At 33.8% G+C, this 23,931-nt stretch overlaps 2 protein-coding genes across 2 annotated transcripts; both read left to right on the top strand.

Moving 5' to 3' along the window:
- The first annotated feature begins 7,569 nt into the window (after positions 1-7,569).
- On the top strand, positions 7,570-15,198 carry LOC128174752 (uncharacterized). Its single transcript, XM_052840219.1, has 2 exons — positions 7,570-7,637; positions 13,458-15,198. The coding sequence occupies exons 1-2, from the start codon at positions 7,570-7,572 to the stop codon at positions 14,473-14,475; spliced, it is 1,086 nt and encodes a 361-aa protein (XP_052696179.1). The 3' UTR covers positions 14,476-15,198.
- Positions 15,199-16,822: 1,624 nt separating this feature from the next.
- On the top strand, positions 16,823-19,933 carry LOC128174753 (uncharacterized). Its single transcript, XM_052840220.1, has 2 exons — positions 16,823-16,863; positions 18,193-19,933. The coding sequence occupies exons 1-2, from the start codon at positions 16,823-16,825 to the stop codon at positions 19,208-19,210; spliced, it is 1,059 nt and encodes a 352-aa protein (XP_052696180.1). The 3' UTR covers positions 19,211-19,933.
- Positions 19,934-23,931: the final 3,998 nt, after the last annotated feature.

The raw sequence follows: 23,931 nt of genomic DNA on the forward strand, positions 1-23,931 counted from the left end.
ATTTGAGTTTCCGAGTCAAAATGGCATAACGGCATTAGCACGATAAAGTTCTATTTCAGCATCACAACCGCCATTTCAAACACAGATTTCGAGTGTAAACTATTCTAAGACTACAAAGAACACCAGCTTAATATAGTGAAAAAGTGTTACGGCTTATCATGCTTTCATTCTCTCTCTCTCTCCTCTCTCTCTCTCTCTCTCTCTCTCTCTCTCTCTCTCTCTCTCTCAGATAATCTATTATAACGTATTTTGAGGCGTCAATGCAGAAAGGCATAAGTATGATTATGTCCCATTACAGTATCATAACCACCGATTGCAACATCGATTTGATTGAAAACCTCTCTCTCTCTCTCTCTCTCTCTCTCTCTCTCTCTCATTAATACTTTATTCATGCACTTGTATGCGGTTATATGACCAGCGGCTATATAATTTTGAAAAGAAGACACACAATTTAACTGATTTTCCTTAATCTATGAACGCTTAGATATTATTTAATCTCCACGCCTAAAAGCAAGCAGAAACAAATATTTTGTATGTCTGGGATTAAGAAAAACCTCAGAACTAACAGAGAGCACTCAGACTATACACACGACAGGGTGACCACGGCAAGGTGTGAAAATTGACCACCTGTGTATATGTCTGGCAGTCGCTGAAAAGATTCTTTTGTATGTCTGGGATCAAGAAACCCTCAGAACTAACAGACAGCGCTCAAAATATATACACGACAGAGTGACCGTAACAAGGTGTGAAAATTGTCCACCTGTATATATGTCTTGCAGCCTCAGAATAAACAAATATAAATGGCCGGGAAATACAATGTGAAACAAAAGTGTTTGAATTTATTTTGAAAACAAAATTAGTGATTATGGCCGGAATAAAAACATCTTAAGTTTATAATTATAAATATTTAACACGGTTCAATTAAAGAGTTGATCGCTCAAAATTAAGAATCATTAAATAGATGTTTATCAATTACATAAAGTGGTTAAAATCTTTATAATTATTTTCTTTACTATGGATTGTTCTATATATACAATGTAACACTGTAGTATCGAGTGGATTGGCGCACGGGGATGGGATATATAGCATTTCTGCAATTTCTACATTCATTTATTTATGTGCTGAATTGTGTTAATCAGCTAAAATAAAACTTAGAACAAGAACAAACAGAAAAAATATGCATTGAAATAAATAAGCAGATTATAAGAAGAATAATCAAATATAATTTTTGTGGTTGTAAAAAAGAAGTTACTGTTGATAAAACTTTAGTTAGATCTTACATATTTCTTTTTAAAAAATGCCCGGTATTTGTTTACCAATAATTTTAAATAAATATAATTTGCATGTTACAGTAATAAAAATTAATCTCTTAAAAATCCCCTGCCTGTAATTCTCAGTAATTATCAGCAATTCTCAGTACCAACAGTAAATCTCAGTAAATCTCAGTAATTATCAGAGCTCACAGCAAAAGCATCAGTAAATATCAGTAAATATCAGAACCAACAGCAATTATCAGTAACAGCAGTAAAATTATCAGTAAATATCAGCAATTCTCAGCACAAACAGTACAATATCAGTAAATATCAGAAATTATCAGTAAAAAATGGCACTTTCAGTACTTTTTAGAGCCAGTAGTGATGTACTCAAATTTAAGGCTTCAAGACTGGACACTATGAATCGAAGAAATGCCATTCAAACATTGGTACCAATTCATTCAACTCCAGAAAAAGCAAGACACAACTGTGAGCAATCCACCATCTTCAGCTACATTCCAACACCAGCTTAGCAACCCTTATGAAAGCTTCACAGAAATGAATACTGGTATACAGATACAGTCAAAGTCCAATATAAAAACAGCCGATGTCAGAAATGCTCAAAGCAGTTATAAGATCCAAACTAAACAATATGATTCTGGGTAAATCAAAATTCAGTTTGCAATGAAAATAATATGATATCCATCATTTTAATACCTTACATTGTCAGATGCTTTGACTAAGTAGTTCAATATATATGTATTGAGAAGATTTGGGTTTTTTTGTTTGAAAGCTCAAAAGGAGCTCAAAAGGAGCACAAAGAAAAAACGGGAATAATTTAGCAGCACAAGGCAAAAATGCTCCACTACAGCAGGAGAATGAGGGTACATATTATGATGTATAAGCATGAATTGATATTCAATAGGATTTTTTTTTATTCAACAATGTTAACATTCAAAGATATTGCTCAGTTTATGTACTTTTGTATGATGATTTTTTCATTTTTTTAATGCTTATAGAAATTGCAATGGAGAATGGCAGTGGTCGAGAAAAAGACGGGATGGGACGAAGCAAAAAAACGACGCATCTCAAATGCTTTAGAGCTAAGTTATATGTCCTCGGAGGAGGAAAATAATTCTGATGATGAAACATTTCTTAAGACCAAACCATTGATTTGGAGGTCCGAAGAATATACCAAAATATTACACGAACTGGACACAAAATAGATCAAAATAGGTCCAACAGATCAAAACGACAGGTATTGAAGAGAGTTAAGGGGGATAAGCCATCAAGGAGACCAAAACCACTCGTGAAAAAGGAGCATGAATGGGTTTTTGCTCCATAAAGCTGAACACCACTCATAAAAGGCATTATCTGCCATATTATTCTTTCATCACCAATATCCCTTCAACCCCTACTTAAGCCTCAGACCTCTTAACAGTTCAAATTATTTCACTACAAAGTTTTCACTTGTGTGGACGTACATCTTACATTGCCGCCATATTGGGTTGCAATGAAATTATCAAATTTTTACACTTTTTTGACTTTCCAAGCAAGAAAACGTAGAACACATGAATTGAGTCTACGCGTAAGAAAATAGTGCAGAATGTTTTCATGCATATCAGTAAATATATATTATAAAAACACGCATTAAATCTTATTTAAGTCCTCTGTGTATAAACTAAATTCTATTTAGAAAATCAACAAATAGTTTTATTGATCAAAATATTCCTGCTCGGGTTCAAATGTGGAATGAGTAACGTAACTGAATGCACAACGCCGTTGACGTTTCAGTTGGTGTTCGAGCTCATTAATCAATAGTAGAGTTTAACGGTTGAATCAAATGTAATGTTCCCAAACGCAATGTGCCATTTTTAAGAAGTTGTTAATTTTATTTGACAATCTTTCACCTGAATACTTCAGAACTTTATGCGCAAGCCGAAGTTAAAAAAAGGACGGATTATACACAGATGTCTTACATAAAAATAGGTGTTTCATTGGCTTTCAGTCTACTTGCGGTATGACTGCTGTTCGTCTCTAAAGGAATTCTTTTGCATAGAAAATAAAAAAGTCTGAATCTGCCTTCTCGTTTATTGACTCTTTAATCAATTAAACTGAATTAAATTTTGAACAATGCATTGTAAGCAAACTCTATATAGATGATACATTTTGGGTGACCAATAGATCAAATCCTATCGATTAAAGAACCAAGTTAAATGTTAATGTTCATGTTGTCCTGCTTAGTTGGAATCAGGCTTGGGGTGAATTGTATTGTAAAGCAATGCATTACATTATCATTTCTTCATGAATTAGGGCATTAAATTACCATTACCATTACTTAATTTTCTTGAAGTACGCGGGCATGTTAAGGCTTCCCGATGCGATATGTAGAAAGTCACTTGTCTGTACTTCATACGATATGACGTCATAATTAACTTTGACGTCACGATCTGCATTCCTGTCGATAGTTCTCAGGGAATGTATCTTAACGTTAAAAGTGAATTATATCAAACCAGTATAATACCGCATGTTTCCTTTATATAGATGCTGCAGTTAATTCTAGACGTACAGAATTCATTCATATTAAAAACCAGTATCGAATAGTCGGCAGTTTTAAAGCTTCGTTTTAAGTAAAAGACTATTTATAAACTAGTGGTTTGGAGACTCTCCCTGCTACGTGTAAACAACTGAATGAAGAAATTTTAATGCATGAAAAACCAGCTTGGCGCAGGTGAAAGATCAACACAATTTTAGAATATTTTACGTAAAATTGGTAGAGAATATAAGTACCAATGTGAATCGTGCTGCGGAAACCTACGGATTTACCCCAATTTTGTGTAAATCGCTTTTGATTAGTAAAAATGTGCATTATTTTGATGATTTTGTGGAATGTTTCAACAATATCTTTTATAAACGAAATATCTATTTCTTTCCCAAGCAAGAACTTCAAAGTTTATGACTTAACAAATGATTTTTCTTAAAAATATGCATGATTTAATGTCATTAATCACCTGCGCCGATGCGTTTTAACTAGATCATTTGCAATATTAGGATTCGCCTGTCACGTGATTACGAAGTACCTATGACGTCACAAAAATGCATCAAATATAATGTTTAACATCGATGTCAATAAATGTAACATAGATTTAAAGAAATACTCCCGGTAAAATTATTTTGCCATGATTCAAATAATATCGTTTTCCAGCCGTATTTTAGCATCGGGACGCCTTAACAATGCTGCGTAATGCATTACATTACCATTACATGAGTAAAGTAATGCATTACCATCACCATTACTTTGTGAAAAGTAAATAAGTTTTAAAAAAGTAATTCAAAAGCTAAATCAAGAGTTAAACTTTTTGTAGATGTTTTATAAATAAAACATGCTTAAACATATTTACAGGGTCATGTTCACTATCAGGTTCAAATTTAATGACTTATACATGATTGCTGTTGCACTTGTAGTTCTCCTGTAACATTTACACGCTAATGGCGGAGATACCAATCTCTGTTATTTATGTCTCTGATTTTCGGAGTATGATTTTTAATGAACGGAACGGTTTTATCGTAATTCGTGTAGGTGATGCGCGAGTTTATACAAAAAAGTAGTAATCGGCGATCGGATTCATTTTTATCTATAAATTTTGCATGAATTGCTGCAAGAAAATCGTGTCAGATTAGTCGGTCTGAAAAATCAAAATGACGACCGTGACAAACCTTTTTATTGTTAGAGTACTTGGAATATTATTGTAAAAAGAAATATTTCTAACGTAAGGTGCCTGTGTTTGTTATCGGTATACAAATATAAACTTTGTTTATTAATTCAGCAGTTTGAGAGTGTTCGGGGTTTTCATAAACCTTGTATAACGGATACCGTCCGACTTGTAAATTTTCTCTTGGATCACAAAATTGAATAAATCTAATGATTTAAATTATCTACCTTGATATGGTTGTTTTGATTTTCCCGTTTAGTAGTAATTTTTAAAAATTTTCCTTGGGGTCTTATTTTACATAAAATACCGTTGTGTCAATTTTATACAATTATGAAGGCTGGGATTGGGTAAAATTTAGACAAAGTATCATACAATTGCAAAAAAGCCAATTTAACATACTAGATTGAAACAACTAATTCAAACTCATAATTTTTGGAAGCATATTCGAGAAAATCCAGGACACTTTCAAGACCCCGTCTTTCAGTACTCTCAGTACTTTGATTTTTACCTGTGTTAACTACTGATGTTTTTTTTTAGCATTATGTAAAGACTTTAATATTTTTAGGGCTCTCTTTACACTTGGCATGTGAAAGAAATCTTGAGTATGTAAAATTTAAGAATTAGAAAAAACATGCTCTAAAACAATAAATTATTAAATAATTAAAATCACCTTTACTCACTTAGAATGGAAAAATAAATGCAGACAAGTTCAGTTATTTAAACTTTGGTAGTTTAATGAAACAACATCTAGTATAGCCAGCAGTATTTTGGATTTATGCCTTCCTGCACAAAATTAACATTGCATTTAAACTCAAATGCATAGAAAAATAACTTGCATAATTATGATGGCATTCGAAAACATCCATTCTTTGCTTTGCTGCATCCATGTAAGTTATCACATACATGTACATGTATACAGTATATACAGGAAAGCACTTCATGTATCTTAATTTGCTGTATACATATTTTATTTGCTTTATTGTATTTTGTTATGAATTGTTAATGTTGCATTATAAACCAGCATTAAGATGACACTAATCAAAGTAAAAGACTCTGATTTTCTGTAATTTTTTGGTTGTTCATATTTAATAAACAATGCTGATCTCTGATGATCACTGTTGCCTTAATGACCAACCACTTGGCCAAGAGGAATGAACAAGAGAAGAATATACAATGTTACCTCTGTGAAATGGAGATATAAGATGTTTATTATTAATTGGTATGGATCGAATCTTCAAATGAAATGACGTATATATAAATAATTCCAGAAAAGTAATTAAAATCACAAACATGATAAAAAACAATACGAAAAGGTAAACAAGTGGAAAGTACACGGTACCATAAATTCCACGTAAACTTGGTGTTTAAAGATATTTATTGTCAGGTATAAGTGAAATAAAATAATGAATTTTACGTGAAATTTCATAAAAAATATTAAAACTTGGTGTATAAAAAAATTAGGTGTCATGAAAAGTTGAAATGTAATAAGAGGATTATACGTGAAATTCCACATAAAATCAGAAATTTGATGTATAAAATGATTAATCGTCATCTAAAATTGATATACAATTATGGTTTATAATGAAACTCCACATAAAATAATAAACTTTGGAAGTTTTATGTGATATATAATTGAGATTTAATTAAGTATAAATCTCATTAAACGTTGGAGTTTACAACAAATTTTACACTTAAGTAAACTCCAATTAAATTTTACGTTTAAGTCTGTATAAAATTCGTATTATATGTTTAAATCTGACGTTTAATTGGGTTATAACTGGGACTTAATTTTGAATAAAACGCAATTTTTTGTGCAGTGGACAATTATTTTTTTTAAAGGAATTGACATTTTAAGCATTACAATTTATAAGTATGTCATGCAAAGAAAATCCAATTTTCATGTATACCACAATTTTTTTTTTAAGGGGACTGTCATTTCGCAATTCATTCAAGATATTGTCTGAGTTGTTATGTATTTTTCCAACACCAGATACTGTGCATCTTGCTATGACAGCAACAGCGACACCAACAGCTATCAAAGAACTTGTAGATGACCTACATTTCACAGACACTACTGCCATAACTGTAAATCCAGACCGTCCTAATATTAAACTTGAGGTACCCAATGTAATTATCTTTCGTAAGGAAAATTGAAAATATAGACTGTTGTTATTTGAACATTCTGTATTCTGTATACAGGGTTGTTTTCTCCCCATGTAATTTTTGTTTTAATTCAAACAGATACAGACACGCCTTCCAAATATCAGAAAACATGAAAAACTGGATGAATTGCTGCACCCCCTAGCCCAGGAGTTCCGCGACTTGCTTTCTTGTTTTCCTTAACTATAGTTTATATTAATCAATTAGAAGCTTGTGCAAAAAAACCGACGGCATCCAAACATCCAGACATGTCTTAAACTTACTAGAACCCGACATTCTTAATGAAACATTTGGTCAATTGCTTATATGTCATAGCTAGTTAAGAGTGTTTCGGCGGTATAAATAGCACATGTCATTCCAGAATTGTATTAAGCCCGCCTCGTCAGGAGTTTGCGGTACGGAAATGGCCGAGTAGGTACGATTGTGACAAGTCAGGTATAAAAATGCCGTATGAGAATGGTGGGGGCAAAAGGCGTGTGATTGTGGGGTGTCACAACAACCAAAAAAGGCTGTATGACTGGAAAAAAGCCCTTTGAGATGAATATGCTGGACTTAAACACGAAGACTGTCCTTGTTTACAACTGTTCTCAATGCATTACATTCCAAAAGACGAGGAGAGACGCCGGGCAAGGATTCCTGCCATTAACAGGAAAGACTTCGATCCAAAAACCAAAGATCAGGTATTCTATGAGTTCAATTTATACACAGTTGTGAAGTGGTGTTAGGTTTGATTTGAATTGAGTGAGAAGTAAAAAAAAAAAGCACCGACCTGTATTATATGTACTCTATACATAGTTTACACATCGTATTCACCAGTTTATGGGGTCAATGCGCGACACTGTTTCGCGCTGGAATGTTTACTGACAAAATAACAGCCAGTATATTCTGAAAATGTGTTCATAAAAATGCGTAAATATAAATAATTGTAGTATTATGTAGAAAATTTAAGTTTTTACTGTATGACACAATAATCACAGCATGACAGGCAGAATATGACTTCAGTACCTGAAACACATTTGAATTGAAATTACAAATAAATATTAATTTTATTGGTATGCTCTTTTCACTTTCTTGATGGGCGGCCCACAAAGATTCTTTCCTACATTTAGAATACAACAAAGATGTCAAGCCCGGACGCCGTTAAGTTATTCGGATGAATTTGGGTCCAACAGCAACAAATGATAATACATGTTTGATTGTTACAGAAGAACTTAATTCACCATCTAAGCTACCCGTCAACAAATTATGAAATGATCAAATCTACAAAACGTGAGACACAAACGGACGCTGTGTTATGTCATTCCACAGAGCAGCGATGTCCAAATACATGCAAACTAAAAATGTGTGATTTTAGTACGCAAACAGAAAATTTCGTAACTATTGAACATTGCTATGCAATGCTAGGGCCTAAATAAAGTCATCAACAATTCTTTCAAGCAAATGTTGAAAGTAAAATTTTCTGGCATTGCTAATAATTTCATTCAGAAATACGAGGGATGTCCCAAAATAATGTAGATAAGACACATAATTTATAATCTGTTCACTGCAATTCCATTAGACTTCTATGTTTTCTTCAATGACCCTTTGGCAAACAATGCTGAAAAGTTCAAATCTGTACTTTATCAATTTCTCGAGAAAATGAATAATTAGTAACAACCAAGTTTTGTCAGGCGGCGCAATGTGCAACTTCGAAAATTTCCAGTTTTACATTGTTGCTAAACCCCCCACATCGTTTACGATAACATTTACGTTTTATTTCCGAAAATGTCTTAGAAAAGATATTATCTTTGAACATGTACCCTGAGTGCACAGTCAACATAAATTTATAGTTTTTGGGTTTTTAAAAAATATTTTCTAAGTACAAACGATCTGTCGGCTTCAAACTTGCACTGTATTACTTGTTGTGTAACGTCCGTCTTGCCGAAATGTGTCGTTCAGCATTTTGACGTCCATTGACATCGTTCGGAGTTTCTTTTGTTCCTTTCATTATACTTGTTCAAATATTTTTGGTTAACTACTTATTCAAAAAACGCATTTCTCATCGATGTTGTTAATTTCATTAACTTCCAAAGCCGCTTAAGATTTATTTCATGGTCTTTACAAAATTGTATCAGTTACTGCTGTGCCGCCTTAAACGCTGATATCGTCATTATATTACGAGTTAACTTTTCAACCTGTCACAATACGCGCTATAAAATATTTAAAAGCTTTGTTATAGCCAAAACATTTTCTGACTAAATAGTAGAATTATTATCAAATATCAATGTATGTTTTATTTGAATTTTCACACTTTTCCTCGCAATTTTCATTTCATTATGTTTATTTTAAATTTGTGTTTTTGACATTGCGCCGCATGACGAATTTCTGATCTAACATGCTTCCATTTCACTAATTTAATCTCAAACAATATTAGATTTTTAAACATTATTTGAATGCAAATTTCTTAAAACCCTTTGAGGCACAAATGTTATCTTCCTTTGTCTTCGATGAACTGAATTACGCCACTTGTCTACCCTATTTTGGGACAACTCTCGTACTTCTACATTTCATTTTTAGTCCAGCTTGGGTCCCCAGTATTAGTCCAGGGGTCACTAATTTAAAAATATCAAACCTACATTATCCAAGGTTGCTTATATTTATCTTGGAGACCGTGCCCGATAACAAATAAATTTATATATTAATTTTTATTTTTATCGGGCACGGTATCCAAATAAAATGTAAGCGATGAACTAAAATAATATTTAGTGATTTTTTACACCTTATCGTTTTCATCAGTCATTTCTTGATTAAACAACCTTATATACTTATGCAGTGATTTGTCAATGATCAGGGTGACACAGTTTGGTTTTTTGGTGCACAATTTAGTTGAATAAATGGAACAAAAGTCATGTAAACATTTTTCCTACGTATTTTTATGTTAAACTTTGAACCCCGCCTTGGGCTCCAATTTTGGTCCGGGGATCACGATTTTTACAATTTAGAATCTTCACTATATATACAAGCTTTTGTGTTATTATTGGCATTTCTGGCACAGTGGCTCTTGAGAAGATTTTTAAAACATTTTCCTGTGTATTTCTATGTTAAACTTTGAACCCCGCCTGGGGCTCAATTTGGGTTCGGGGGTCACAATTGTTACAATTTAGAATCTTCACTATACATACAAGCTTTTGTGTTATTATTTGCATTTCTGGTACAGTGGTTCTCGAGAAGAAGATTTTTAAAACATTTTCCTATGTATTTCTATGATAAGTTTTGAACCCCGCCTGGGGCCCTAGTTTAAATCCGAGGGTCTCATTTTTTACAATTTAGAATCTTCACTATATATTAACGCTTTTGTGTAAAAATTGGCATTTCTGATGCAGTGGTTCTTAAGAAGAAGATTTGTAAAGACACGCACCCTATATTCACTGTTTCGCAATTATCTCCCTTTTGAAAAGGGCTGTGCCCGTTATTTTACCAATTTATAATCCCCTTTGTACCAAATTTAGTTAAATTTGGCTCAGTAGTTTTTAAGAAGAAGTCGAAAATGTGAAAAGTTTACAGACGGACGGACGGACGACGGACAACGGATGATCAGAAAAGCTCACTTGAACCTTCGGTTCAGGTGAGCTAAAAATTAAGAAATCACCAATTCTGCGCACGCAGTATCTAAATATGATTCACACCTGTTTTTGTTTACATCTATAAATACGGCAGAGGAAATGCGGGCCATGCATTGTAAGTATATTGTTCCTCATTAAATACTTAAAACAGAACCGCTATGTTTAAATAATTATTTTAATACTTCCGTGATGAAATATATCTCAAAATACAACCGGGTTAGATGCTAAAATGACACCGCGCCTAATTAAAAAAAATATTGATTAAAGAGTCATCTCCCCTTTTGCGATCACTTATGCGTATAAAAAAGATATTGCAATTGATTTGAAAGACCTTTCTTATTGACAAATGAAATGCAAAAAGACAAGGATTAGGTGGCTATAAATATTTTTGAGCTTGGTACGATTTTCCTCCTTCTTATGTCTACTTAAGGTGTAATGTCCCTCTGATAAGAGAGATAACTCCTTTAGAAAAAATAGCTCACTTTGTTTCTGTTAACTCACAATTATTAAAGCATGTAGCAACAAGGGAGGCGGTGCTGGGCCCTAATTTATGTTTGAATGCGATATTTATTTAAATTCCAATAAAGAAAAAAAATTAACGGAACGAACTGTACTCCAACTTTTAGCAGGGGGCAAACAAGTATGGAAATCTTCACAAAACATTGCAAGAAGCGAATCATATTGATCAAATTTTTATGAGGCAATATAAACATGTATATCCCTACTCCCTTCCCACAATGGATTAATTTATTTAAAAATATAACTCAATTTTCTTATCTAGTTCACTACATAAACAGTACATATTTGTTTTAGGCCTGGGAGATTTTGGATGGAAAAATTTTATTTCTTTATTTATAGCTTGTTCACAAAGGTGAATGAATTATAATTGGGAAAAGTGTGACCAAGACAAATGCAAACATTATATTGAGATGATACCAATTACTGGAAGACCATTCATTTGATCTCCTTTTGTGTTATAACAAAATGCTTCGGTTTACATTTTTAGCATTTTTAAAACATAATGATATGGATTCATTTACTATTATGTTATCCAAACTTAAAAACAGAAAATCTATTCTGAAAAATTAGAACCTGTGGCAAATTATCATGTACTGTATGTAAAATGTGTATGTAAAACCTTCAATAGTCTATGATAAAGAAAAGTAACTGTAGCTGCTCTAAGGAATTTTTGTTACAAACCTATACAATAAAATGCTATTCTGATCTAAAAAGCAGCACTTCACTATGTTTTGTAATATGAATTGACATGGTATTTAACCATATATTATTTTCATTTAAATTTAATATTTTTAATTTTATGCTGCGATAGTAAAATTTTGCTTTTTTTAACCACTTTGTCTATTTTTCTCATATCATGATTTGACATATTATCAATTTAAAAAAAATCTAGTTGAAGACTAAATTTTTAATTTTCCAAAATGTTCTAAAACGTATTTTTTGGTTGAATACTGTTTAAGAAAACTCTACACCTGTGAAAGTATTTCAATTATAATATTCTTTAATCCAAATTAATGTCGACAGATGTTCCTTACCACCTTAAGGGGATGGAAGGGTGGCTTTGAGTTTATCTAAGGTTAGGATACATAAATCCTATTAGTTTATTTTCCCCATTATTTATTTGACTTAGTTTTTTTATTTAAGCGAATATAACCATTTACATAGGACTAAAGTGAAATTGGTACGTATTTATCATTCCAACATAATATTTAGGAAATTTTCTTCAACTCAGAAATAAAAATTCCCCAAGGTGTTTGGGGCTTGAGACTCAGGAGCGATAACTCTTACCTGAAGAACTTTTATTTCAATAAAGGACGAGTGCACTTATGGGCCCCGGTAAAAAGTGAAAAAATGAAGAATCAAATTAAGCATATTTTTTCCCCTAACATAATCTATTGATATCTATTCCATAAGAATTAACAAGTTTTATCGCTGAATTTATTGTTTATAAAAAGCACGAAGCTTTAAAACATAGTAGGGGTCAGCAGACATTCGTGATTTTGTATAGTAAATCGAGGACGGGCATTCATTTTAAAGCTTTTGTTTACTGTCAGCCTAACCGAGTACAAACTTGTGGAAAAGACAAAATACACATTATACATTTAGTAAACTCCTGTGAAAGTAAGAAGTTTGTACTTGGTTAGGCTGGTACCTAAAAAATAAAAAACGTATGAAAATTTCAAGGTTTTTCCTATAGCAAGCGAAAGCTATTACCTGCGTGACCCATGTTTGAACTCACGCATGGAATAAATTATTTTAAACAATCACGTGCACGTGGTTTCTATCCAGGTAAACGTTTGTCAAATGTGCTCACTGTAAAACATTGACACGTTTTGATCGCTTTCCATCATATTTGTATGGTCAGGAATGTTTTTTTGTCACTAAGGTAATATGCAACTTCAAAGCTTCATTCGATTTTTTTTCCAGACGTAAAATAATGCATAATGAAATATTATTGCCAAATAATATGTTTTATGTCATCATTGTATCGTTAATTCTATTTTTAGAAATTCTAATTTAAGTTCCGGTTTTTATTGGTCATTTTTAGCTAATTTGTCCATCATGTATCTATTTATAAATGCCTGTGCTTGTACCTTGTCATTAGCCAATGAAATGAGAGTATTTCGATCACGTGTATATAACTTTTGTTTTAAACTCAAGTGTGAGAAAGACGTGTTTCCGTAATCTAAGATATTGATCGCTTTGTAAAGTCTTCAAGCAGAACCAGTGTCTGATGAACCAGTGTCTCGTGCAGAACCAGTGTCGAGTGATGCTATTAATTACGACCTATTAGCTGCAGCAATCTTAAGACAATCCCAAACTTTGTCCCAAAACCAGACAAATTCGAGTGATACCACCATGGATATCCTGCAGCCACGTGTTCAAAACCAGGGTGATATCGAAGCCCACGCTCATCCAATGGCAAGTCAGCAAACAACAATATCAACAGTTAGTGACAACCAGCCTCAGCAAAATATTGCAGACTTAGTTAGTGCGTTATTACAACAAGACGGTCAAGGTGAGCCAGCAACTGCCAATCTTAAAAATGTTATTGATTTATCTGATGGGATTCCTCTTGGGGCTGCAACACCTCATCGATTAAAAGCTAAGATCTGGGCAAATCAATTTATTGATTTAGGTTTGCTGTTGCAGCGTCGAGAGGATCCTATTTCGTTAAACATATCTTCTGGGTCCCTTATTGTACAGCAAGGGTCATCAAAGCCCAAATTGCCAATGTCAATTCAGCATTGGACTGATGCTTTTTTGATTTTTATGGGAATTTTTATTGAAAAATATCCAGAACAGGCTCCCCATCTCCTAAAGTACTGCTATTTTGTTAGGGAAATGAACAAAATGTTAGGAGATAAGGCCTGGAGAATCTATGATGAGAATTTTCGGATGTTGAAAGAGACTGTTGAATTACCGTGGCAAAAACCGGTTAAAGAATTAAGAATCAAGGCTGCTTCTAGCAATTATCAATTTCAGCAGCCCTTTCGAGCAAACACAGGCAATAAGCCTATTAGATTCTGCTATGCCTTTAACAATAGAGAACAATGCACTCATAACCCCTGCTCATTTGCCCACAGGTGTCAATCATGCTCAGGATCACATGCAAGAGCCAATTGTAGATTTCGTAAACAAAAACCAACAAATACCAACACTGACACCAAGTCCTCAACAATCACCCAGCCAACTACCTTCCCCAGTCAACCCAAAAAGTTTAGGTGAATTTTTAGTTGATTATGACAGTGATCAGGCTTCGTACTTGATAAATGGCTTTACTCATGGTTTTAGATTAGGTTGTACTTCTGCTCCTTCATCATGTGTACCTCAAAACCATAAATCCACATTAGATCACCCAGACATTATAGAAGACTATATACAAACAGGGTTAAACAAAGGAAGAATCGCAGGTCCATTTTCAAACAAACCTTTTGAACAATTTGTGGTATCCCCATTAGGTTTAGTGCCAAAAGGCAGTACAGGAAAATTTAGGGTAATTCATGATCTTTCATTCCCTAAAATCAATCAGTAAATTCCAATATACCAAGAGAAAATTCAGCTGTTCAGTACGATTCCATAGATCAGGTGGTTGATTTAGTTCAAAAGTTTGGGCGTGAATGTTTAATGGAAAAGACTGACATTGAAGATGCTTTCCGGATCATACCTATTCATCCAGCTGATTACTACCTGCTAGGGTTTACTTGGGAAGGTCAATACTATTATGACAAATGTCTTCCTATGGGAGCGAGTAGTAGCTGTCAAATCTTTGAATCATTTAGTTCTGCTCTCCAATGGGTCATGGAAAATGTCTTCAATGCTTCGGGTATGTCCCATATTTTAGATGATTTTTTCTTTGTGGGACCCCCAAATTCAATAACCTGTAGAAACGATCTTGCTAGTTTTTTTATTTCTATGTAAAAAAATTGGGGTGCCAATAAAGATTGTCATTTATGGTATAGAAGTTGATTCAGTGAAAATGGAGTGTCGGCTTCCAGTAGATAAGATCCAAAAAATAAAGGACAAACTTAACTTGTTCAAAAGGTGTAAAAAGGTCACTTTAAAAGAAATGCAGTCAATCATAGGCCTTTTGAATTTTGATTGTTCTGTGGTTGTCCCAGGTCGAACATTTCTTTGTCGTTTGATCAACCTAAGATGTGGTTTGTCTAACCCAAAATTCTACATAAGATTGAATAAAGACTCAAGGGCTGATTTAGAAACTTGGGCTACTTTTATTGACCATTTCAATGGCAAGTCAGTTTTTCTGGGTAGAGTTTGGGTGTCATCAGACCATCTTAGTTTATACACAGATGCTTCTGGCTCAATGGGATTTTCAGCTGTTTTAGGGTCTGATTGGTTTGCAAGGGAATGGCCATTGGAATTAGAAGATTATCAAATTTGTATTAAAGAATTGTTTCCAATTGTCCTTGCATTGGAATTATGGTCATGCCATTTTCAAAATAAAAAGGTATTATTCTTATCAGACAATATGGCTGTCGTTGAGGTTCTCAATAAAAAATCGTGTCGAGATAAAGCTCTCATGAAATTGTTACGTCGTCTTGTTTTAGTGTCCTTACGTTTTAATATTCATTTCCGTGCAAAGCATATACCTGGGAAGTTGAATGTAACAGCTGACAGATTATCCCGTTTTAAATTTCAGGAAGCTTTTCAAGAAACACCTCATTTACACAGACAACAAACAAAAATCCCAGTGGATCTTCTTTACATTTGACAAACTCTGCAAAAAGAATTCTACAGGCTTCCTTAGCCCCTGCAACAAGGAAAGCATATCTACATTCATGGCATATTTTCCTTGAATGGGTAGGCTCCATATCCTTACCTGTACATTACATTACAATATGTAATTTTATAGGTCATTTATTCGAAATTGGTTATTCACCAAGCTCAATAGCATCCCACATTTCGGCTTTAACATATATTCATAAGATGTTAAAATTGCAAGATCCCGCTCAGTGTTTCCTAGTACAAAAGCTGCTAAGAGGTTGTTACAAATTAGATCCATCGGTAGATACCCGTCTTCCAATTACAGGTGAAATTTTGAAAAAAACTTGTGAATTCACTAGATCAATCTGTCTCAACTAGGGCACATTCATTGTTACTTAAGGCATTGTTTTTGATGGCATTTCATGGTTTTTTCAGGTTAGGGGAATTGGTAATAAAATCAAAGACTCAGTCAGATAAGGTCATTCAGAGATCGGATGTCCATTTTGAGACAGGTCGTGGAAAGCTAAAGCAGGTGCAAGTGGTGTTGAAACATTTTAAAACAGTCAGTTATGGACAGTCAAAGATTATTACATTAGAAGTATCAAAAAACACTAAGTCATGTCCAGTACATGCATTGTTTTACTATTTAAAACATTATCGCCATTCTGGTGGCCCCCTTTTCCAGTTTTTAGATGGTTGTCCGGTGCCTTATTCCTTTGTGGCAAAAAAGTTAAATGAAGTGATCAAAAATATTGGTTTGGATCCAAAACATTATAAGGGTCACAGCTTCAGAATTGGTGCTGCAACTCATGCATCTAAGGTTGGTTTCTCGGAAAATGCGATTCAGAATATGGGTAGATGGAAGTCTGATGCTGTTAAACGATACATTCGGTTGGGTTCATTTAATGTTGCACTTGACTAAGAAAATTAATCTATATCATTCCTGGGTATAAGTTGTTATCAGCAAAATAACGTTATATAACTAGTTCAGATGATGTCTGCTATAGATCTGCTCTGTTGTTTGCCTGTGAGTGATTTTTATTACTACCTCTTCAAAGTGGTAGGATTGTTTGGAGTTCAGATCAAGTCTGCTACCATAATTATGATATATACAACTTACATTGATAGTAGTTCAGATCAGGTCTGCTACTATGTCTGTCATCTTGGAATTAGATCATGGCATTTACTTTTCCCCACTGCTTTCATTGTTCTAGATTAGATATGTTAGTGTAACCCCCCCCCCCCTTTTTTTTGTTGCATGTAGTTCAGATGAAATGTCTGCTACCACCCTGTCCTTAGAAAACATAGTTTTGTTTTTTAGTATTGTATTTTAGTGTTTGTTTTAATAGGGTATGTTGCTGGCCATCCGTCAAAATCAGTTAATCATATTTCATATCAAAAATGTCAATTATTATAATTACATCTTCAGAAGGCCATACTATTACACATTGTTCTAAGTTTTACTAAAACAATGTATAATATAGTTATTAAAGTCTCCAGTTCCATCTATTTCCTTTGGGTGGCGGGAATCCAATGGGTATTGGATTTATGGCAGAACTTTGTATATGCCACCTTAATTTTTTACATGTTTATATTAAGGGAGATCACCCTGCCATTGTTGTTTACTATTTTTGGTTATATTTTACCGGGTGATCTCAATATTTGTTCAGGTGTTTTTTAACTAATAAGGGAGATCCCACAGTACCTGTTACATAAGTCATTTTAATAAGTTTAAGTATTGACTTTGTCAGGGATCTCCCTGTTTGTGATGTGGTTTATTTGTACAAGTTTTTGATTCGTCATTAATAAATGACATTATTTCGTCAATGACCATTTAGTTGTTTTTTAAGGTAAAAAATTAACAAGCTGCAGTTCATAGATGGAACAAAAAGATTTAAGTCTATTAATGGAATAAGCTTTATTGGTAACTGTTAAGATCAATGCATGGGCATAATGAAATATTATTGCCAAATAATATGTTTTATGTCATCATTGTATGGTTAATTCTATTTTTAGAAATTCTAATTTAAGTTCCGGTTTTTATTGGTTATTTTTAGCTACTTTGTCCATCATGTATCTATTTATAAATGCCTGTGCTTGTACCTTGTCATTAGCCAATGAAATGAGAGTATTTCGATCACGTGTATATAACTTTTGTTTTAAACTCAAGTGTGAGAAAGACGTGTTTCCGTAATCTAAGATATTGATCGCTTTGTAAAGTCTTCAAGCAGAACCAGTGTCTGATGAACCAGTGTCTCGTGCAGAACCAGTGTCGAGTGATGCTATTAATTACGACCTATTAGCTGCAGCAATCTTAAGACAATCCCAAACTTTGTCCCAAAACCAGACAAATTCGAGTGATACCACCATGGATATCCTGCAGCCACGTGTTCAAAACCAGGGTGATATCGAAGCCCACGCTCATCCAATGGCAAGTCAGCAAACAACAATATCAACAGTTAGTGACAACCAGCCTCAGCAAAATATTGCAGACTTAGTTAGTGCGTTATTACAACAAGACGGTCAAGGTGAGCCAGCAACTGCCAATCTTAAAAATGTTATTGATTTATCTGATGGGATTCCTCTTGGGGCTGCAACACCTCATCGATTAAAAGCTAAGATCTGGGCAAATCAATTTATTGATTTAGGTTTGCTGTTGCAGCGTCGAGAGGATCCTATTTCGTTAAACATATCTTCTGGGTCCCTTATTGTACAGCAAGGGTCATCAAAGCCCAAATTGCCAATGTCAATTCAGCATTGGACTGATGCTTTTTTGATTTTTATGGGAATTTTTATTGAAAAATATCCAGAACAGGCTCCCCATCTCCTAAAGTACTGCTATTTTGTTAGGGAAATGAACAAAATGTTAGGAGATAAGGCCTGGAGAATCTATGATGAGAATTTTCGGATGTTGAAAGAGACTGTTGAATTACCGTGGCAAAAACCGGTTAAAGAATTAAGAATCAAGGCTGCTTCTAGCAATTATCAATTTCAGCAGCCCTTTCGAGCAAACACAGGCAATAAGCCTATTAGATTCTGCTATGCCTTTAACAATAGAGAACAATGCACTCATAACCCCTGCTCATTTGCCCACAGGTGTCAATCATGCTCAGGATCACATGCAAGAGCCAATTGTAGATTTCGTAAACAAAAACCAACAAATACCAACACTGACACCAAGTCCTCAACAATCACCCAGCCAACTACCTTCCCCAGTCAACCCAAAAAGTTTAGGTGAATTTTTAGTTGATTATGACAGTGATCAGGCTTCGTACTTGATAAATGGCTTTACTCATGGTTTTAGATTAGGTTGTACTTCTGCTCCTTCATCATGTGTACCTCAAAACCATAAATCCACATTAGATCACCCAGACATTATAGAAGACTATATACAAACAGGGTTAAACAAAGGAAGAATCGCAGGTCCATTTTCAAACAAACCTTTTGAACAATTTGTGGTATCCCCATTAGGTTTAGTGCCAAAAGGCAGTACAGGAAAATTTAGGGTAATTCATGATCTTTCATTCCCTAAAATCAATCAGTAAATTCCAATATACCAAGAGAAAATTCAGCTGTTCAGTACGATTCCATAGATCAGGTGGTTGATTTAGTTCAAAAGTTTGGGCGTGAATGTTTAATGGAAAAGACTGACATTGAAGATGCTTTCCGGATCATACCTATTCATCCAGCTGATTACTACCTGCTAGGGTTTACTTGGGAAGGTCAATACTATTATGACAAATGTCTTCCTATGGGAGCGAGTAGTAGCTGTCAAATCTTTGAATCATTTAGTTCTGCTCTCCAATGGGTCATGGAAAATGTCTTCAATGCTTCGGGTATGTCCCATATTTTAGATGATTTTTTCTTTGTGGGACCCCCAAATTCAATAACCTGTAGAAACGATCTTGCTAGTTTTTTTATTTCTATGTAAAAAAATTGGGGTGCCAATAAAGATTGTCATTTATGGTATAGAAGTTGATTCAGTGAAAATGGAGTGTCGGCTTCCAGTAGATAAGATCCAAAAAATAAAGGACAAACTTAACTTGTTCAAAAGGTGTAAAAAGGTCACTTTAAAAGAAATGCAGTCAATCATAGGCCTTTTGAATTTTGATTGTTCTGTGGTTGTCCCAGGTCGAACATTTCTTTGTCGTTTGATCAACCTAAGATGTGGTTTGTCTAACCCAAAATTCTACATAAGATTGAATAAAGACTCAAGGGCTGATTTAGAAACTTGGGCTACTTTTATTGACCATTTCAATGGCAAGTCAGTTTTTCTGGGTAGAGTTTGGGTGTCATCAGACCATCTTAGTTTATACACAGATGCTTCTGGCTCAATGGGATTTTCAGCTGTTTTAGGGTCTGATTGGTTTGCAAGGGAATGGCCATTGGAATTAGAAGATTATCAAATTTGTATTAAAGAATTGTTTCCAATTGTCCTTGCATTGGAATTATGGTCATGCCATTTTCAAAATAAAAAGGTATTATTCTTATCAGACAATATGGCTGTCGTTGAGGTTCTCAATAAAAAATCGTGTCGAGATAAAGCTCTCATGAAATTGTTACGTCGTCTTGTTTTAGTGTCCTTACGTTTTAATATTCATTTCCGTGCAAAGCATATACCTGGGAAGTTGAATGTAACAGCTGACAGATTATCCCGTTTTAAATTTCAGGAAGCTTTTCAAGAAACACCTCATTTACACAGACAACAAACAAAAATCCCAGTGGATCTTCTTTACATTTGACAAACTCTGCAAAAAGAATTCTACAGGCTTCCTTAGCCCCTGCAACAAGGAAAGCATATCTACATTCATGGCATATTTTCCTTGAATGGGTAGGCTCCATATCCTTACCTGTACATTACATTACAATATGTAATTTTATAGGTCATTTATTCGAAATTGGTTATTCACCAAGCTCAATAGCATCCCACATTTCGGCTTTAACATATATTCATAAGATGTTAAAATTGCAAGATCCCGCTCAGTGTTTCCTAGTACAAAAGCTGCTAAGAGGTTGTTACAAATTAGATCCATCGGTAGATACCCGTCTTCCAATTACAGGTGAAATTTTGAAAAAAACTTGTGAATTCACTAGATCAATCTGTCTCAACTAGGGCACATTCATTGTTACTTAAGGCATTGTTTTTGATGGCATTTCATGGTTTTTTCAGGTTAGGGGAATTGGTAATAAAATCAAAGACTCAGTCAGATAAGGTCATTCAGAGATCGGATGTCCATTTTGAGACAGGTCGTGGAAAGCTAAAGCAGGTGCAAGTGGTGTTGAAACATTTTAAAACAGTCAGTTATGGACAGTCAAAGATTATTACATTAGAAGTATCAAAAAACACTAAGTCATGTCCAGTACATGCATTGTTTTACTATTTAAAACATTATCGCCATTCTGGTGGCCCCCTTTTCCAGTTTTTAGATGGTTGTCCGGTGCCTTATTCCTTTGTGGCAAAAAAGTTAAATGAAGTGATCAAAAATATTGGTTTGGATCCAAAACATTATAAGGGTCACAGCTTCAGAATTGGTGCTGCAACTCATGCATCTAAGGTTGGTTTCTCGGAAAATGCGATTCAGAATATGGGTAGATGGAAGTCTGATGCTGTTAAACGATACATTCGGTTGGGTTCATTTAATGTTGCACTTGACTAAGAAAATTAATCTATATCATTCCTGGGTATAAGTTGTTATCAGCAAAATAACGTTATATAACTAGTTCAGATGATGTCTGCTATAGATCTGCTCTGTTGTTTGCCTGTGAGTGATTTTTATTACTACCTCTTCAAAGTGGTAGGATTGTTTGGAGTTCAGATCAAGTCTGCTACCATAATTATGATATATACAACTTACATTGATAGTAGTTCAGATCAGGTCTGCTACTATGTCTGTCATCTTGGAATTAGATCATGGCATTTACTTTTCCCCACTGCTTTCATTGTTCTAGATTAGATATGTTAGTGTAACCCCCCCCCCCCCCTTTTTTTTGTTGCATGTAGTTCAGATGAAATGTCTGCTACCACCCTGTCCTTAGAAAACATAGTTTTGTTTTTTAGTATTGTATTTTAGTGTTTGTTTTAATAGGGTATGTTGCTGGCCATCCGTCAAAATCAGTTAATCATATTTCATATCAAAAATGTCAATTATTATAATTACATCTTCAGAAGGCCATACTATTACACATTGTTCTAAGTTTTACTAAAACAATGTATAATATAGTTATTAAAGTCTCCAGTTCCATCTATTTCCTTTGGGTGGCGGGAATCCAATGGGTATTGGATTTATGGCAGAACTTTGTATATGCCACCTTAATTTTTTACATGTTTATATTAAGGGAGATCACCCTGCCATTGTTGTTTACTATTTTTGGTTATATTTTACCGGGTGATCTCAATATTTGTTCAGGTGTTTTTTAACTAATAAGGGAGATCCCACAGTACCTGTTACATAAGTCATTTTAATAAGTTTAAGTATTGACTTTGTCAGGGATCTCCCTGTTTGTGATGTGGTTTATTTGTACAAGTTTTTGATTCGTCATTAATAAATGACATTATTTCGTCAATGACCATTTAGTTGTTTTTTAAGGTAAAAAATTAACAAGCTGCAGTTCATAGATGGAACAAAAAGATTTAAGTCTATTAATGGAATAAGCTTTATTGGTAACTGTTAAGATCAATGCATGGGCATAATGAAATATTATTGCCAAATAATATGTTTTATGTCATCATTGTATGGTTAATTCTATTTTTAGAAATTCTAATTTAAGTTCCGGTTTTTATTGGTTATTTTTAGCTACTTTGTCCATCATGTATCTATTTATAAATGCCTGTGCTTGTACCTTGTCATTAGCCAATGAAATGAGAGTATTTCGATCACGTGTATATAACTTTTGTTTTAAACTCAAGTGTGAGAAAGACGTGTTTCCGTAATCTAAGATATTGATCGCTTTGTAAAGTTTAACCCACCACCATCCCCATCTAACCGTCCAAATAATTTTATAATTTAAAACAGTCATAATAGCTTGTGCCAATATCAGAAATCCATTCTAATGTTTACATTGTGTGCATCATGGTTTTATTAGATTTATGGCAGAACTTTGTATATGCCACCTTAATTTTTTACATGTTTATATTAAGGGAGATCACCCTGCCATTGTTGTTTACTATTTTTGGTTATATTTTACCGGGTGATCTCAATATTTGTTCAGGTGTTTTTTAACTAATAAGGGAGATCCCACAGTACCTGTTACATAAGTCATTTTAATAAGTTTAAGTATTGACTTTGTCAGGGATCTCCCTGTTTGTGATGTGGTTTATTTGTACAAGTTTTTGATTCGTCATTAATAAATGACATTATTTCGTCAATGACCATTTAGTTGTTTTTTAAGGTAAAAAATTAACAAGCTGCAGTTCATAGATGGAACAAAAAGATTTAAGTCTATTAATGGAATAAGCTTTATTGGTAACTGTTAAGATCAATGCATGGGCATAAAGTATAATTCAGCAAACGCGCCAATTGATCCACCAACAGAGCAATGTTGATTTAAATGTATCCTCCCTCTGATTTAAATAGACACAATTCAAGTAGGTTCGGTTTGTTGTTCCGGATTTAGGTTATTTATAGGCATTTAAAAATCCTCAATTTTTTTAAATTGTATGCTAATTGTGGTAATTTTAAGCGTGCATATACATCAGAAATATCCATGAGTGCTTAACTATTACGAGAAAAAAGGAATTTGTTGATATTTTCTACATATAAACGGCACTGAAAAAGGGCCCATTCTCTATAGCTTAAGTGCACTTTCAAATATTTTCTGTGTTTATTTGCAATAGTTTTCATTAATTTTTTTGATGTCGCATTCATTTATAACATCAAACAGCTTTTTCAGATGATTAAGATGATTAAGAAAATAAGAACAATAATGTTTTGGGAAAATACTAAAAAAAAATGTTTTTTA

Source organism: Crassostrea angulata, chromosome 2 (assembly GCF_025612915.1).
Source record: "Crassostrea angulata isolate pt1a10 chromosome 2, ASM2561291v2, whole genome shotgun sequence".
Taxonomy (NCBI): Eukaryota; Metazoa; Mollusca; class Bivalvia; order Ostreida; family Ostreidae; genus Magallana; species Magallana angulata.